Raw genomic sequence first — 19014 nt, 5'->3', positions numbered from 1 at the left:
GTGTTCTACATTCAGTTTGCCTGACTTACCTTGGGCTGCAGCTTTGGTATCTTCACAGTGGCGACCAATGAGAACTCAGCAGGGAAGTAGTCACAGTTGATGAAGATTTGGGAGGCATGAAAACTCAGTGCCATGGCACCACCCAATCGAAGACCTCTCGACCCCTTGGACTGTACCATCTGCATCTGAACCAACAATGGATACATTCATTAGTGGTAACTCCTCCCTTCTCATGGCCTTTACCTACCTCCTTCAACACTTGAGTCCTACCTGTGTGTGCTGGGCCTGTCGTGGAAGTGGTAGGGCTCTATCCAGTAGGTCAAGGGGCAACAAATCTGAGTGATAAACAGTCTTAGTCAGAAACCTAAACACATACCGGAGGTATTCATGGGGTCTACTGAGCCTAGAACTAGACCAAAGAGTGTTGGAATCTGACTGACATGTCTGTTGATTGGTTGGTGTATTCAGCTCACTGAGCTAACACATTATTTGCACACAGACTATTTGCTGAGAGCTAATTAATAGAGGTGAAATCCTCGAACACGTCTTTTGTCTGTGTGAGAGTAAACCAGGGCAGATGTGTTTTAATGTAATCTCACACTCTAACCAAGGGGTGCCCATTCCTGGTCCTCGAGAGCTACCATCTTGCTGCTTTTACAACTCCCTCTGCCCCAGCTAATACTGGTTACCTAGATCAGGTGTGTTCAGTCACTCATCAGCTGGTCAAGGTAATCAGCAAAGAGAGTTGGAAAACCAGTAGGGCAGTAGCTCTTCAGGAATAGGATTGGGAACCCCTGCTCTAACCCATTAAAGTGTAGCCAGCTAGTCAGCTCGTGATACCTTCGCTCTTTAAAACAGTGCTTCCAGCATTCACTGTATTGTTTTTCTAATGTTTATTATAGTTATAGTTCTTCCATTTGTATCTAACTAGTCCTGCATACGTTCAGCTATAGAAACCATTCAACTATCAAAACGTGCAGTTTTTGATAGTTTTGAAGGAGACATGGGCTATTATTTCATATTTTTAGGTTATTAAGCTTTTTTCAACTATTTATTCATTTTCTATTGAAATGAATTGAAAGAACTTTTCAAATCCTTTTCAGCTGTCTCCTTTCAGCTTAACTACTTTAAATACTTTTAGCTACAGACATCATTTGCACTACAGAGGTAGCAATTACAAGTGCTGGCCCCTACTGTGATTTGCTTTGGTCTTACTCGCGTCAGCACCTTGTTTGCACCACGTGAGAGGGTGTATTACATTATTTGGCCTAGTGGTTAAGATGCATGGCTGCAAAGTCTTTTGTCCCGAGTTTGATTCTGAGTGGGAGAAGTCTTTCAATTTCAATTATTGGAAAAACACTGTCTCATCATTATCATTTGACCCACGAAACAACATCACCATATTATTTAGTGCATGGATCGCCAAGACTATGAACCACTGGTCGCCTGTGGCAGACGATTATAGTATTTAGTATACTAGTATTCAGAAGTTATGGCAGTTTAAAACCGAAAATCAGAAGCTGCATGCGTAGGGGCGCACTCCTGCGTACAGCATTTGATTTGTGGCAGACAAGCTGCTACAATTGAAAAAAGTGAATAAAGAAGCAACACCACATTTTCCATTGAAAAAAAAAACACTGGGAGCCGCGGAGGACAGCAATATTATAATATTTGAGAAAATTCAACATTCGTATTTAATCCAAAGAAGACACAAAAGACAGGGTTTAACATTTTAAATTTTATTGATAGGAGATCGTAGCAGTTAACAGCATACTTATTCAGTCCTCGTTCTCTTTTAGCTACTCCTGTAAATGGAAGACGACCAACGATCAAACGTAAGCGTCATATTACACCTTGTTAAACTGTAAAGACTGTTCAGATCGTGTACAGACCACAAAACATTGTCAAGGCAACGACAAGGACAGCTAACTCGCTTTTCCCTGCTTCAAACAGCTGCTGTAACTGAGAGCAACCAGTGCGGCATCACCAGTCAATCTGGAAACGCATTCAGCGGCAGCTAAAGGAGACTTTAGTTGTGTAAACTGGGGAGGAGACAGCAGCGACTGAAGAGCGACTGAACAGAGTTGATGTCTTCCCCGCTGACGCGCGCATTCATTTGATAATGCACTTACCTTGGCTGACAGTTCAGTTGAAAAACACACTGAATCTTTACCAAACCGTCCCTGAATAACATCTATGAAATGCAGTTTCTTCCCTGATTAGCCATGATCAATACGGAAGAAGCGCAATTGATCGCCAGTTTAAATTGTGCAATAATACTGTATTTACAATAAAGGTAATAAATAATAATAATAATTTCAATTTAAAATGCATTGCATATTTTAAATGAATGTCGAAGTGCTACAAATAAATTAGACCAGAAAGCTACAATAAAGACATAAGTCCAGATTTAAAAGTCCACAGTCTATGAAATTCTCAAGTGCTTCACAAGTGTCCCACAGCCTAGGTGCAGCTGAGCAAATTGCCTTCGGATATATAAGTATAAACCATCCTAATTATTCTCCGTCTGATGCTGCCCAATCTCCAATGGAGCTTTGTCCCAGAGCTGAAATATTACCTGCGGATCGAGTAGTACTGTAGCAACACATTAGCATGTCTAGTCGCCTCTACGGAGTAGGGGGAAGGGGTGTGAAGTTTGCCTTTGTTACTGTGAGCAAACATGCGACAAACAAAAGCTTGGTCGAACTCAGATCTAAGTCATCTGAGTACAAAACACATCACATCATCTCGTGTTTCATTCAAGAGGCAATCTGGAGCTCTCTGCTAAAACTGCTGCCCCGCGGCCCAGCAGAGGTAACACGAGAACGACTTTTTTTTGTTTTATTCAGAGTCAATGATTGGTCGTATATGCAAACTACATGCTATTAAGGTTTGTGTAAATTTTTATCTCCACCAAAATATAAGCAAAGGTAACAAGAGAATGACTTTTTTTGTTTTCTGTTTTTCTCTAAACAAAAAAAACATCTTAAATTAAATTCCATGTCTTTTTGTGAAAAACAAATTTTTTGCCTGGTTTATTGGTTTGTAAGGTGGTGGTCTGATTAAAATCCGTTTGCAAGAGATAAGATCAAGAGAAATGAGAAAGCCGATGAAAGTGGATGGATGGACGGATGGAAAATCAAAGTGTTGAAACGTACACAGGCTGAATAAGTCATCTCTGCCACTCATTCAGTTACAATGACATGCACAGTCAAAACAAATTCTCACTACATCTAGTGCGCCACTCCCCTGTTTCTCTTCTAGCCTGCATTTGCACATCGATACATTTGTGTATTGGTCACTCTCTGTCTGGACACATGATTCCAATACACGTCATATATCATCCGGTGTCTCGTGTTTTATTCAGAGTCATTGGTCGTGTATGCAAACTATTGTATAGGCCATTAAAGGGCCCATATCATGCAAAATCCACTTTTTAGACATTTTGGAGCGTCCCTATGACTCTATGGGTCACATATACACACACTGAGCACGGTAGAAATGCATTTCCTGCTTTTTTCACATTTTGAAAACGTAAATTTTCTCATTCAATGAAAACAGCCACGACCTACTCTGAGGCCGTTTCCCAGTTGTCGTCACACTGGTTGAAAGTTCTCCTTGTAAATCCTGAACCACCACCCCCACAATGATCCCGAACCAAAACTGGACTTCCGCCATTTCCCCCCTCTCACTCACCGTGAACAGACCAGCACGGCAGCGCCCAAGTCCTCCCATAGAAATAGTTCGGTTCTTGGGTGTTCTAACCAACACCAAAGTCTCTTCACTTTACCAAGGGATCAACAAGTGAGGATTTGTGGGTCACTTTTATTTTTAACGGACCGGTGCCAGAAACACGGCCTCAGCATTTATACGTATGTGCATTTCAAACGAGGGTGCGTACAATGCTGGATTTGTTTCACGGCTCCTGTTGGAAAAAAAGGACCTATTCCTAAAGTCCGTCATCCACTCACTGAAGTAAGTACATGCTTGATCTTTATAATGTTTTAAAATGTTAGTTTGTCCGTTTAAATGTAGTAACCTATGTGTGAGTCAAGTTACTAGCTAGCTATGCTAACGGCTACAGCCAGTCGACCGAGCCTTTGTCCCCTTCAAATGTGCTCATGTGGGCTCCTGCAGCCACACACCTGTGTGGAGAAAAGCTAATGACTAACGGCATCGAGCGGCTACGGGCAGGGAGCGGTGGGTCTAGCGTCTGTCCTTTTTCTGTAATCACATACACCTGCGGGGAACAGCTGATCGTTATCGCCCTTCCAGCGGCGACAGACAGGAAGCGGTGGATCTAGCTCGCTGTAGTAAGTTTGTGCTTGATACTTGTGATATCTAAATATGTTAGTTGGGTCTGTTTAAAATGCAGTTACCCACATGTGAGACAAGCTAATCGCTAGCGTCGCTAACGGCTACAGTGAGTCAACTGAGCCTTTGTCCCTTTCAAATGTGCTACTCTGAGTTGGTGCAACCACACACCTGTGTGGGGAACAGCTAATAGCGATGGGCCTTCGATCGGCGACAGGCAGGAAATGGTGGATCGAGCTTTTGTCCTGTTGAAGTGCTGCCGCTCCTGTTTGTGTGTTGCGTTAGCCGTTAGCATGCCTTTAGGCCTTTGCACTTTAGAGCTACAGCTGGTCGATCGCTACAAAAAGAACCTGCAGATGAACGCGGTTATGTTTATTACCCCGTCCTGTGTCACAGCCTAAATCAACTTGTGATTTGGGGTTATGTCATTGTTCTATCAAATTCTAACATGAGTAGTTGGAATGATTACTGTGTTGTGTTGCAAGCTTAGTTGCTAATTAGTCACATCTCTACAATACCTGCTGCTTATCTGGTCAGTTACCTATAGCTTGTACCATAGCCATTATAATTGTAGGACCAATACAATTTACAGTAAATGTAACAGTCTTTTCTATACTGTAGGAGGGCAAATCCCAGTTGCCCACATGCAAGGAGGCTGTCAAACAGAGAAATCACTGCAGACTGTTGGTACACAGACATCTGCTGCCCAGCTCAGGAGTGAAGGTATGTAAGTTTGTATGTACCAACAGTAAGATAGGTAATAGAAGATTTTAATTGGTATATACTGTTTAGATTTTATATTTGAATTGTAACAACTGTTTATCTGTTGTTTTAGCGCAGACAGGCCTGTCCTCTTGTTTGGTTTAATTTTTTGTCTGGTATTGTGTGTTCTTACATTAGAGAAGGTTTTGACCTACATAATAATTAACATTTCACTAATCTACAATTCTGATTGCACTACCTTTTGTTTTGATGAGGTGATGGTGAGGACAGCCACAGCTTCCATCTGGTAGAGGACTGCTTCCGCTCAGTCTTCCAAATAGTGATGAGAACAAGGATCACCACATCTCCCTGTTTACCCTACTTTCATGCATTTCGTCTGCAAGGCCCTGCAAAAGCTTCTCCTTCGTCCTCAAACCCCCAGACTTCTTAATTAACTCAGTAACCTATACATTGCACATTGGAGTGTGAAGGTAACAGTTTGTTCTAGCTTTGGAGTAGTGGTGTATTTTTTTGGTTTACAATAAAGTTGGCTTTAACTATTATGTATTTCACTGAACTCTGTTTCTGAAGGGAAAACACTTTTATTTAGGAAATCATAGTATTGAAATTACATGTTTTTCTCTTTCTAATATGGTAAGCTATAAAGTTGAAGCGGCCATAAATAAAACGCATATAAATTATATATAAATAAAGTTAAAAAAATTCTTAATGAGTGTTGCACTCACAAAAAAACACATTTTTACTCAAACGGTAAAGGAGTTATTCTACAGGTGGTCTACATCAATCATACTATGAGTGTTTTAGTGTTTTATCCATCAGGAAACTGCCTTCATCTACAACCCAAGCATGAAGAGATGGCAACTCAGATTCTTCACCCCAGGAATCCTCAGCACCAGCTCACTAGCCTCTGTAGACTAGATACCTGTAACAACTTCAGATACAGAGACATATTACTGTCAGATTTATCAAGAATGACAAAAAACATAATTAAAAGCAGTAAAAATACGTTAGGTCAATATATAATTTGAACCAATGCTTTTTGTTCCCAGGAAGGTCATGCAGTGATTGCTCTAAATATTAATGCACATTTTTTAAATAAAATTGTCAGAGCAGCAGCACAAGTAAGACAAAAACAGTGAAATGTGTAAATGTAAAATGTATTTATATTATTTCAGCTATGCTCTCAAACTTATTTATTTGTATAATGTAAGCTAAATTAGTGTTTTCTATTAACGAGAGTTTTCCAGGTAAGTCGTGTTGTGAATATTCAAGCTGCACACGCCATTTAGCATTCGCATTAGCAACCGCTAGTCGCTTTGCAAATTACATAAATCAATTAAATTGAAGTAAATGCGACATTACCAATGAGACACATCTTGCATCAGCCGAAATGTGGTGACTTCAACAGCCTCCTCTTCAGCTTCAGGGTCAGATTCGGGATCGTAGACGTATGGTTCTACTACGCTACGAACCAGCTGACTAATGTCGTGCAGTTCTGTAGTGGGTCTTCTTCTTCTGTGGAGGATTGCGGTGGATTGCACTCTCAATGTCGCACTACTGCCACCTATAGTATCCTAACCGTGCGGTGGCTCGTATCCATGGAGCCAATTTAAAAAAAAAACAACAAAAAAGGTATGCGCTTCCGCACAGAGGTGTGGTGAGCAGCTTCGCTTGCGACACGCCCAGAAAACACAGCGTTTGCTGATGGGGAGTAAAAACCACAGATTGACAGGGGCAGTGTGGACGATCTAAAGGGTTTTATGGGATGAAAATTTACAGAGACCTTACTGAGACATTAAAGTCTAATATTTTTTAGAATGAAAAGCATGATATGACTCCTTTAAGGTTTGTGTAACTTTTAAGAGATGATGTCTCCACCAAATGATAAGCAGAGGTAACGAGAGAACGACTTTTCTTGTTTTCCGTTTGTCTGTAAACAAAAAAACATCTTAAACCCAATTCGGTGTCTTTTTGTAAAAAACTAATTATTTTTGCCTGTCAAAGTTAAGATCGACAACTGCTGTAAAACTAATTGATTGATTATTACAGTTATTTACGTAAAATCTACGACTATTGGAAAACATTCATTAACAAGTTGTGGAAGTTTAAAACCTAAATCAGCGGCTGAGTTTGCAAATGGACTTCGCTCTGTCTTTATTTGGCCAGTCACGCAGTCAGAACAAGTCAAACTGCAGTTCTGCAGACACAGAGGAAACAGTTTTTCAGACTCAAAATCCAATTCACAATACATTTCTCAATTGGCAATTCAATATGCAATATCATCATTCAATTTGAAAATGGCTTCCTCCTGCTGTCCAAAAATGTGCATTAGCTTGGCTGACTACCATTGCCCTTAGGTGTGAGTGCGTGTGTAAATGGTTGTCTATGTGTTGCCCTGCGATGGACTGGCGACCTGTCCAGGGTGTACCCCGCCTCTCGCCCATAGCCAGCTGGGATAGGCTCCAGCACCCCCACATACAGGATTAGGCGGTATGGAAAATGTATAGATGAATTTGAAAATCCATTTTGCATTTGGCAATTCAATATGCAATTTGACAGCATGCATATCTTAAGAATATGTACATACCCACCACTCTGACATCTAATACAATATATTGGCTTCACATAATTCTGTGATTATGTGATTATGAACAGTTGGACCTCAGTTACGCTGTAGTGCATTGGAGGCTTCTAATCAATGCTTTGCCATCTGGTGGTTAAAACGAGACTAGCGTCCTGTTTTTTTAAGCCCGCTGCAGGATTAAGAATCTTTAGTCAGCTTTTCCATTAGTGTGTATTGCGTCAGCTAGAGTGCGTGATGTCACAGCTAGAGTGTGAAAGCTTGTTTTTTAAGACAGAACCTTTTTCTTTAACTCATCACTACAGCCACAGTTTTCTCTCTATGAACATATTTTTTACACATATTTTTTCACTAAGTCATAATCTTACTTGTCTTTTTTCAATGATGGGTCTGGTTAAGCCCTCAGAGCTACACTTTAGTTTGTAGCTGCCTCAAATTGCAGAGAGTTCCAGAAATCCTCCATAGACTCTAATGCATTTACCTGGAAGACTTCTGTGAAGAAATGAAGGAGGATTGGAATTTTTAAATTGCGACTGTTGCCGCAATTTTTACTCCTTAAAAATAAAACACACGCCAGTTTCACACTGAAGCCTTGGAATTCATAAAGTGAAGTTATTTTTGTGATAACCCTTATGGTTTTGCTGTAACAACCCAGTTAAGCAGGGGTAGAAATCAGCTTCACTGGAACTATTGAGCTGGACTGTGGAGGTTCCTGCCTTTGGAGCACTGTCTCCATGACAACAGCGTAGCTGCAGTAGATTAGTGACTGAGCGCAGTAACACTTATTACTAGGGGCTATTACTTTCCAGGTTTCCAGATTTTAAACTTTCAACGTTATTCAACGTTTTTCATTATTTTTTTTTTATAATGGTCGTCTATGGGAATCATCGTTCAACTTTTTGTCAACTGCCCTCTTTTCATCAGCTTCTGTCATTGTCATACTTTGGCATAGAAACATCATTTAATCTTTAAAAGCATCTATCATTGTTCAACTTTCTCCTTGTAAATCAAAGTTCTTGTGTCTTTTATAGTTTTCGACTTTGTAGCATCTAAATATCATGTGGTTGTCAGTGATTATTCAGTGTTTCCATTGGTGTGTATTGCGTGACCTAGAGTGTGTGATGTCACAGCTAGAGTATGAGGGCATGTTTTTTAAGCCAGATTTTTTTTAACTTGTCACTATAGCCACAGTTTTCACTCTATCAATGTAAATCTTTCTCTCGTTTGTAGTCATACAAGGAGACACATTTTGAAATCATGAGTGGGACCGCAATCTTTAGTCCTAAACCAGATAATTCAAACCAGTTGTTCATTGAAGCCTTGGGATTCATAAATTAAAGTTATTTCTGTTATAACTATTATGGTTTTGCTGAAACAAGCCTATTTATCAAGGGTGAAAGTCTGCTTTCACAGAGCAGAGTGAGCCTGAATTCCCCACCTTTCGTCTCTATGGCAACAGCACAGCTGCAGATTTGACTGACAGGTCAAACTCCTGTTGCTCAGTGTACACAGCAGTTCCATGCTTATTACTGATTAGTCAACAACACTATTGGATTGTGTAATAATTACGCACACACTTTCTCTAAATCCTTTCAAAATAAAAGCACCAATGCAACTTATTAGCTTTAACTGCACCGTTTTTTTTTCCACCGTTTTGCCTTAGAATGGTTAATTAGGACTATTTAAAGACTAATTGACAGTTACATATTTACCCCCACACATTTCCTCTTTATCCTTTCGAAATAAAAGCACCAGTGTAATTTATTACCTTAAAAAGCAAGATTTTTGGAAAATTTCTGGTTCTGACTGAATAATGAGAATATGAGACTCGTTAATGAGAGTTGAGTTCAGTAAATAACCACACACACACTTACAGAGGCAGCCGGTAAAAGTGTCTACCCCCACCGTGTTTGGGTTTCAAATCTGCCGCGTCAGTGGCGGGTTTGTACTGCAGGAGGAGTGTGTTACGTCCTTCTGGCCTGTAGGTGGCGATTGACTCCCACTTTTGGTCCTGAAACATCGTAGTTGCTTACGTCATATAGGCTCTTGTAGAACAAACAATGATCAGGTCTTTGGTGGCCTAGTGGTTAACGTGCATGGCCACAACGTTTTTTTTTTGTCCGGGGTTCGAGTCTGAGTGGAAGCAGTTTTTTTATTTTAATTATTGGAAAAACAGCGTCTCATCATCATCATGTGATCACGAGATGACAACGTTGTATTACTTAGTGCATGAATCGCCAAGACCATGAACCGCTGGTCGCGTAATAGTATGAAGTTATGAACGTAAGTAAATTATGGCAAATTATGGCAGTTTAAAACCGAAAATAGGAAGCTGAACGGTGCGCCCTCCCGCGTGCAGCGTTCGATTTATGGCAGACAAGCTACTGTAACCCTGATTTCTTGCTGTTGGTACGGGCAATTTTTTTTTACGTGGAATGCTTCTTTAATGCACCACACGGCAAGACAGTACGGCACATGTACACTTTTTTCTTTACGCCGCTCTCACCCAACGCGCGTCACATTTTCTTGTCCCCCGTCAACAAGGACAGGTAGGAACTAATGTTGATGACAAATAAAATCACAGTAGCTGAAATGTCACGTTTCCCAAACATAAAATAAAAAAAATAAAAAGGAATACTAACTAAGGTTACACTACTACAATTTAAAAAAGTGAATAAGGATGATCTAGACCAGAGGTCTGCCACCGGTAACACCCACGTTTTAAATGAAAAAAACAAACACTGGGAGCCGCGGAGGGCGGCAATATTATATTATTTGAGAACATTCAACATTTGTTTTTTAATCCAAAGAAGACATAAAAGTCGGGGCTCAGAGATCTAACCGATGCTAAAACATTGTCAAGGCATCGACAAGGACAGCTAACTCGCTTTTCCCTGCTTCAAACAGCTGCTGTAACTGAGAGCAACCTGTGCGGCATCACCGGTCAATCTGTAAACGTATTAATTTTTTTTTGTAAATAAAAATAATGTTTGCCCTGTTCAAACCTGCATGGGGAATTCTGAAAGCGGCTGAGCAACTTCGTAGGAACACATTTCATATGGTACAGGTGAAAGGGAGACTAACAACACAACGCAGCCGAGGCTGTAGCAGCAGAGAAACGCAGATCTTTGTCCTGCGTGTTGATGCGTGTTTCCCCTCCCCCCAGTGTCACCGCTCTGGGACGTGGATGGCCACGCCCACTTTCATTCAACAGACGGACATGAAAGAGGAAATAACGAAATAAACAGCTGGTTAACTTCGTGGGAACATGGCTGTAGCTCTGCAATGACTTTATGTGGTACAGGTGAAAGGAGTAATAACGAAATAAACAGCTGGTTAACTTCGTAGGAACACCTTGTAGTAGGAACTGGTATATTTAGAAAACCCAGTAGTCCTAGTGTTAAGGTGTGTGAACTGGGGAGGAGACGGCAGCAGCGACTGAAGAGCGACTGAATAGAGTTGATGTCTTCCCCGCTGACAGGCGCATTCATTTGATAATGCACGTACCTTGGCTGACAGTTCAGTCAAAAACCATACTGAATCTTTATTAAACCGTCCCTGAATAACAAATATGAACTGCAGTTTCTTCCTTGATTATCCATGATTATTATGAAAGAAGCGCAAATCTTCGCCAGTCCAAATTGTGCAATTAATACTGTGTTTACAATAAAGGTAATAAATAATAATATTAGTATTTTCATTTTAAAAAGCACTGCATATTTTAAACGAATGTCGAAGTGCTACAAATAACTTAGACTACGCTACGATAAATACATACGTTTATTTTTGCAGAGTAAACGTATGTAGAACAAACTACTTGCTGCATTAATGAGTCTTAGACCTGCAGCTGATCACGCCGCCCGATGCTGCCCAGTCTCCCACGGAGCTTTGTCTGGAGCTGAGGTATTTCTCACCTGCTGATCGAGTAGTAGCAACACATTAGCATGTCTATGCGCCTCTACGGGGAGGGGGAGGGGTGTGTAGATTTCCTTTGCGACTGTGAGCAAACATGAGACAAGCAAAAGCTTGGTCGAACTCAGATCCAAGTCATCTGAGTATGAAACACATCACATTTCATTCGATCTCGTGTTTCATTCGAGCGGCAGTCGGGAGCTCTCTGCTACGACTCATCCACGGATGAGCTTCGATTAAAAATTAAAAGCAGAGGTTTTTTGTTTTTCGTTTTTCTCTAAACGAAAAAAACAGCTTAAAATTCAAGTCCGTGTGTTTTTGTTAAAAAATATTTTTGTTCAGTTTATTGGTTTGTAATGCGGTGCTTTTATTCAGGATAGATAGACGTATGGGAAATCAAAGTTTTGAAACGTACACGGGCGAATAAGTCACATCAGCCACTCATTCAGTTACAAGGACACGCACAGTCAAAACAAATTCTCGCTACATCTCGTGCACCACTGCCCCGTTCCTCTCGTAGCTTGCATTTGCACATCCATACATTTGTGTATTGGTCACTCTCTGTCTGGACACATGACTCCGAAACACGTCACGTGTTTGTGTAAGAGATTGATGTCTCCACCAAATTATTTGCAGAGGTAACGAGAGAACGACTTTTTGTTTTCCGTTTGTCTCTAAACAATAAAAACATATTAACTCCAATTCCGTGTCTTTTTGTAAAAAACAAATATTTTTGCCTGTTTTATTGGTTTGTAAGGCGGTGCTTTGATTAAAATCCGTTTGCCGCTCATCGAAAGAGAAACGAAAACGCCGGTGAAAGTGGCTGGATGGACGGATGGGAAATGAAAATGTTGAAACGTACACGGGTCGAATAAGTCTCTCAGCCACTCAGTTACAATGACACGCACAGTCAAAACAAGTCAAACTGCAGTTCTGCAGACACAGAGTAAACGCGTAGGAACAAACATGCTGCTGTAATGCGTCGCTGTAGATCTGCTGATTTCTGGCGTCCTGTCAAAATTACGACCGACAACTGCTGTAAAACAAATTCCTATGATTATTACGGTTATTTACGTAAAATCTACGACTATTGGAAAACATTCATTAACAAGTTGTGGAAGTTTAAAACCTAAATAAGCGGCTGTAGTCGCAGATGGACTGCGCTTTACGTCTTTACTTGCGCATTCAATTATATTAATTAAACCGCGACGCATAATCATGGTATTATGTGAAGTCAATATGTTGTATCAGATGTGAGAGCGGTGGGTGTGTACATATTTTTAAGAGACGCCATCTATTTAAAGACACGAAAAAGCTGAGGAGAATGAAAACAAGAATGTGTTGCTGCTGTGGCGCTGCCTGTTTTAAACCACACAGAACAATTATAACTTCGCAGTGAACAGAAAACAGCTAAGCCATCAACAAGTTGTTGCCCTTCACACTCCCCATGTTTGAGCACACAACAGATACTTAATAGTAAAATAGGTCTGGTGTAATATATGTGTGTTACAGGTAGAAATGAACAGTCGGACCTCAGTTACGCTGTAGTGCTTTGGAGGCTTCTAATCAACGCTGCGCCACCTGGTGGTTAAAACGAGACTAGCGTCCTGATTTTTTCCAGCCGGCTGCAGGATTAAAAATCTTTAGTCAGCGACGCACTCGCTGCGCCGTGGCGACGCGGCGGTACTGCAGTAAAAACCCTAGTCACTTTGAACCGCTGCCACTGTATTATGCTGTTTTTATTCTGAAAAGGCTTAATCTAAATCTTTTGCTTTAATTGGGCTATTTTGCTTTTGAATGATAAATTATGTTTATTAAATGACTATTTTATAGTTTAGTAATCACTCACACATGACCTTTAAATTCTTTCAAAATAAAAGCACAATGTAATTTATTATCTTAAATTGCAAGATTTTTGGTTCTGACTGGTTAATTATGACTAGTCATTAAACTATTACACAGATAAGTAGTGATGGGTCTGGCACCACCGATGCATCGGCGCATGCGTTGAGCTCACAAAAAAAAAAACACTCGAAAAAAACACTGTGTCGGTGCACGTATGGCGTCATCACGACGCGCCAAACAGTGTTTATAAGAAAGCGCATGTGTCTGGATGCATCTGCCAAAAGGAATCCATGAGCGTTTGCCGTTCATCGTCAAATTAATCTATAATTCATCTCATATCGGAAAATATCTTTAATTTTTTATTTAATTTTATAATAAAGTGGAAGTGTATTAATAAAATAATCAATTAATTTTAAAAAGTTTTCACTTGATGTATCTGAATTTAGATTAACTTCAAAGTGACTCTTAGTTTACTAATCATATTATTTTATGCAGGTTAAATGACGCATTTGTTCGACAGAGCTTTCCTATTTAAACAAAACCATCTTACAGTGTGTTGACCCCCCCACCTCTAGACCCTAGATTTAAATCACTGGTTCCACAATTCCTCTAAGTGCAATGAGGCCGTCAGTAGACTGCAGGCAGAACAGCAGCTGTCTGCACCCACTTCAGGCATGTTATTTAGCATTATTTGTTTCTTGTTGTTTGGAAATCGTGTACTAAGATGCCAATTTGTGGTTTCTAGATAAAATGAAGGTATGAAATAATACAATATAAAATACAAGGGTTTGAATTATATTATTGCATATATTAAGGCATCAAATCAGTGTCAGCTGAGTACGTCAATTAGGTTGCCTGTGTCACGATCTGGGTTTTCGTTTCTTGTGTTATTCCCGAAGGACTCTCTGTTTTCACTTAGTTGTCATGTTTTGGTTTCCTGTTTTATTTTGTAGTACTTCCGGTTTCTGTTTTCATCTGGTTAGTTCCCGCTTCACGTCCCGGTCTCAATACACACACCTGTCTATAATCAGTAATCTGCATCAGTGTATATAGTCTCCACCTCACACACTCTCCAGTTGCCAGATTGTTGAGTATCCGTACCACCTTCGAGTGTTTACAGTATTGCTTACCTTGTTTCTCGATCACATCTGTTTTCTGACCACCAATTTCTGCCTGTCCCCTGACTGTACCTACGCCTGGATCACCTGGTAACGTTCTGACTGTCTGACCTCGTTATTGCCTACTATTCGTCTGTACCTCTGCCGAGCTCACCTGTGTACCGAACCCTTGCCTGTTTCTAGACCCGATTGTTGCCTGCTCCTGTTGTGCCGTAGACTGAGAACTTTCGTGTATGACCTGGATTGCCCTGACTACGTTTTTACAATAAAACTGCTTGTTAATTCATCACCGTGTTTGCACTGCGCATGTGGATCGGCTCTCTGCCACATTCTGACAGCCTGTAGGGATTTTTAAGGTCCAGCAGGTGTCAGTATTCAGTGACACAGTATCGGCACAGTATCAATACAGTTTTGCAATGTGTCAAAACGCTTCATAACGACTCATCTACCCATCACTACAGTTAAGCAATTAATTACAAATACTTTCTTCAAATCCTTTCAAATTAAAAAGCTACTCAGCTTTTTCATGATTGTCAACGATGCACCTTGGTCAACTTTTTAATCTTTGACATCTTTTTACCTTGGTCAACTTTTGAATAGTTTTTTTAATCTCATCGTCTTTTTAATCACCATTTTCGTTTAAATTGCTCTCATTGTTTTAATTTTTGTCAAAATTTTGTCATTTTCATTGTTTGGTCATAGTAAACTTTTTGACGTCAGCAGCTTAATCAGCGTTTGGCATCTTTTCGGCAACAGAACCGCTCTCAGAGAAATTACTTTTTCTAGTTCATCTTCATCAGCTCTTTGATGGAAATTTACAGCTCTCACAGTATCCCACTCCCACTTTATCAGTCATTGGTGAATTTTTTTCATCTCTGTGGCTGCGGGAAATATATGAAACCAAAGCAAGCACATGTTGGCCTCCAGGTTCCTATAAGTACAGGTGGTGTAAATTTTTGTAAATTTCACAGTAAAGATTGTAGTTTCATATTAAAAAAGTGACTTAAGAATCTAACAGTATTGAATATGTTACTGAGGTGGCGTAGACCTGAGCAGTACAACACACAGAGATTAAACAGAGACAGAAGGCACTTCAGGAAGAATTTAGATCTGAAAGCAACAGGTTAACATTAGACTGTAGCTGGAATTCCCCTTTAAGCTTTGCTGAGGCCCTCACTGTGTGTTCTGTTGGTAAAGTGGGATCAATGAAAGATGAATGAAGGGAGGGACCACATGCACAGAAACACAGCTCACATTTCAAAGAGTTCAAGCATTGAATCACAAAAGCAGCAGAGAGACCACTGAGGACAGAAAAAATCAGCTCCTATCTAACAGGAGGATCCTGACCTCAAAATCATGAGAGAGAGATTCTGCTAAAGCTTAACCAACAACAGCAGCACTAAAAGTGTATGCTAGGCAAACAGTTCCCTTTGTTTTCAGGCTTTATACAAAGCTATGCTAACAGTTTCCTTGTTTCCAGTCTTTATGCTAGGCTATGCTAATAGTTTACCTCTGTTTCCAGACTTTATGATAAGGTATGCTAAAGGTTTTCCTTCTGATTCCAGACTTATGGCTAGGTTAGGCTAAGCATGTATCTATTTGAGACATTTAACATATCACACCTTGGTCCTTGTACCTGTGCAGGGCCTCCAGGACTGGTTGTGGACTCTGCTGGTGACCAGCACCCAGGTGAAGATCAGGCAGTGATGAGCCAACATGATGCCTGTCTTTTTCGCATTTGATTCCTACTCACTGCTCTGCTTCTTGACCTGCGCCACTCATCATTTTCAGGTAACCTGCATCAGACCCACATCACATCAGACCTTTTGATGCATTAACTCAAATATCAAATGCCAATTTTGACATTATTACTATTTTACTTTCCTTTTCCATTTAATTGTTTTAAACTGTGGATTATGAGCTTGTCTGCCAACCAACATGTTCCATTATGTTCTAATTAATACTTGCCACAGTACAAGTGAACATTTTTCATTACTGGTCACAGAGACCCTGAACTTAATCGTCCAAATTTCTCTGATTGCATTTATTATATTATGTCATCTAGAATAGGAAATGAACACAGCACCTTAGTCTTGTTGGGGAACAGGCACTTTACACTGAGCAGCGGTCAAGTGCAAGTTGCTGCAGGTAACGATCAACAGGTCGTACAATGGACTGGTGACTGGACTGTTGGGGGTGTGGACTTTACCTTTTGTCCTGCACATAAAAACGCAGACAATGTGTGACCAACAGCTAATTACTGAAAACTGAACAGTACAGTTTAACTCCACTGGAGGGCGCCCCTGCTTATTTCACATTATTATAGTATTATATTATTATAATATTATATATATTATTATATAGTATATAGTGAATTTATTTGCTTTCATTTTAGTAATTAGCAACCTGTCTAACTAACCTGCTTTTTTAGCATTTAGTTATAAAAGAATAAATCTCACCTGCATCAGAAGTTAGTTGTCGTGGATCAGCCACAACAACACGCAGGACGGTCCAACACCAGCACCAAGGCACATCAGAGACAACCTCTGCAAACTGTTCATCACTGTTTTGTTGTGGAGTTGAATCGTTTAAAGTCCACACAAATTAATCAAGATGCATTAACTAAAAATAAAGACACTCAGGATATTCAGGACTAAATACTAAAAATTTCAGCTGCTCTGAACTCCTCAATGACTTTTCTTGCTGTGGGATCCTCACTTCAAATATACATCTCCGTGTTAAAGAAGAAATACATCCTACAACCCTAAATCCAATCCTATTTACAATTTTTAATTATCTAAAGCAAGCAGCTTTAGGTTTCTGGTGGTTCTATCCCGGTTCAATGTGAGCACACGACTACCAGTGATTCTCAGGTTCAGATGAGACTCACTGAGCAGAGAGGGAGAGCTTACTTGGCTCGATTGCCCAAAATTTAAATAAGAAAGACTGGGAGGAGCTGGAGGAAGAGAGCGAGAGAGAAAAGTTCCCCTGAAGAGAAACATGAAGCTGATAAGCAGAAAAAGATTATTTCCTTATTTACTTCATTTCCTCCTTTACTTTTTACTTTCTTTTTTGTGTTTATTCTCACATGAGACCAAAACATAATAATACTTTTTGTATTTTCTGATATGAAACCTTCAACAACGATCATTTGCTGAGAACAGGAAGAAAAGAGAATCTCAGTGTTTGCTTCTTCAATTTAAAAAATGGATTATTATTTAACAACATGGTTAAAATTGACTGTTTGGACTTAGTTTGACTGTGGAGTGAGAGAAATGCAATTAAATTGAAGGTTCTGATATAGAAGCTGCTGACGAGAAGACAGACGGCTGGAGAAGAATCAAAAAATTAAGGCAGGTTCTGCACTGTTCTGGTTCTTTTCCAGCTCAAGGAAACTCAACCTGATTTTCAGGTTTGCTTTGATGCTTTTTAAATCTAATCCACACAAATGCTGAGCAGGTGTAATCTGCTGCAGACGCTCAGAGATGAGCTGATGGAGAAGATGAAACAGAAGATGAAGACAAATTTATGACTGATCTCTGATCTGTGTTCGCCTCAGGAATTTCCCAGGTGAAGCTCCGCCTCCTACCTGGCTAAGCAGCTGATACACCTGAGCATGCGCCAAATTCAACTGACTTACCCGCCTTTCCTGGTGCTGGTTGAAATCTAACATTAACGCCACCTGTTGCAGGGCTCGGGTAGGTGGTATGGGTCCCAGTAGAACCCACATGGACAACCTAGGTCCACCAGTTCAGTTACGCTCAGTTCGGTTGCAAAATCTTTCTTTATTGCTCAGCAAGATGTTCCTGTGTTTGATAAATGCCGTCTTCCTCAGTTTAGATGTTTTGCATTATAAAGGAATGAGTGGGGAGTGTTTTATGATTGGACCAGCCTTAAGACCAGATAACAAACCTATTTAGCAGTAGTTATTAATATTAACTATTGTTATTTAATAGTTAATAGTCAAATAAACTCAAAGCGTCTAAATATGAATGAGACCAAACCACCAGACCAGGACCAGACACGTGTAGCGCTGACTGAGCCTCTTCCAGTGACGCAGTGCTACCTACCAGTGCTATCAGCCTGCTATCTCATAACCACAATCTAATGAAGTGTGGCTGGTTCTACAGGGGAGGAACAATGGGGTCCCTTCACTCAGAGCAGCCATTCCGTTAACCTATGTTGGCTAGGAGCTCAGAACCGATAGCAGCGGTGCTGGTTCTGCTTTGATGTCTGTTACGGCAGGTCTGGACATGAGGCTGCTCTAATCACCCTGTTATTCTTGCCCATTTTGTGTATTAACTGTATTTTACACAGTGAAGCAAGCAGAGCCAATGAATCCTTCATTCCAGCAGAAACTATATTATTAAATGGATCTGGATGTACAGAGCTCATAGCTCAGATTGGAACATTTTGTGAGATCTAAACCTTCAGAAAACTGTGAACCACGTCCTGGTGACCTGCACCAACACATCCAGAAGTGGACAACCCAGTGTCTGATGCTGTAGGACATCAACAACC

The 19014-nt window shown here is 40.3% G+C and overlaps 1 protein-coding gene and 3 long non-coding RNA genes across 7 annotated transcripts in view; 2 read left to right on the top strand and 2 right to left on the bottom strand.

Moving 5' to 3' along the window:
• LOC114847609 (thrombospondin-type laminin G domain and EAR repeat-containing protein-like) overlaps nt 1–16267 on the bottom strand; it is a 46721-nt gene extending 30454 nt beyond the window's left edge. For 3 of the 4 annotated variants that reach the window (XR_008693342.1, XM_029137537.3, XM_029137539.3), the window contains exons 1-3: nt 16130–16267; nt 271–335; nt 30–185 (exon numbers count right to left, since the gene is read on the bottom strand). Coding sequence is in view for 3 of the 4 variants with exons in the window: in XM_029137537.3 (XP_028993370.1) it covers nt 30–185; nt 271–335; nt 16130–16211 (303 nt within the window). In the remaining variant the exon portion in view is untranslated. Of the gene's footprint in view, nt 1–29; nt 186–270; nt 336–16115 lie in introns of all 4 variants that reach the window. The other variant, XM_029137542.3, reaches the window with a different exon arrangement.
• Nucleotides 3633–5579, top strand: LOC129603468 (uncharacterized). Its single transcript, XR_008693344.1, has 3 exons — nt 3633–3975; nt 4936–5037; nt 5292–5579. It is a non-coding gene; the product is annotated as an uncharacterized LOC129603468 (long non-coding RNA).
• LOC129603467 (uncharacterized) lies at nt 5599–9485 on the bottom strand. Its single transcript, XR_008693343.1, has 2 exons — nt 6400–9485; nt 5599–5968 (listed from the first exon to the last, which is right to left on the bottom strand). It is a non-coding gene; the product is annotated as an uncharacterized LOC129603467 (long non-coding RNA).
• LOC114847616 (uncharacterized) lies at nt 14108–18185 on the top strand. The gene is made up of 3 exons (XR_003784242.3): nt 14108–14583; nt 16138–16284; nt 18053–18185. It is a non-coding gene; the product is annotated as an uncharacterized LOC114847616 (long non-coding RNA).
• Nucleotides 18186–19014: the final 829 nt, after the last annotated feature.

The sequence above is a fragment of the Betta splendens genome, chromosome 21 (genome assembly GCF_900634795.4).
Source record: "Betta splendens chromosome 21, fBetSpl5.4, whole genome shotgun sequence".
NCBI classification, from domain to species: domain Eukaryota; kingdom Metazoa; phylum Chordata; class Actinopteri; order Anabantiformes; family Osphronemidae; genus Betta; species Betta splendens.
The sequence above is the reverse complement of the archived record's forward strand: the minus strand, read 5'-3'. Positions and strand labels throughout refer to the sequence as shown.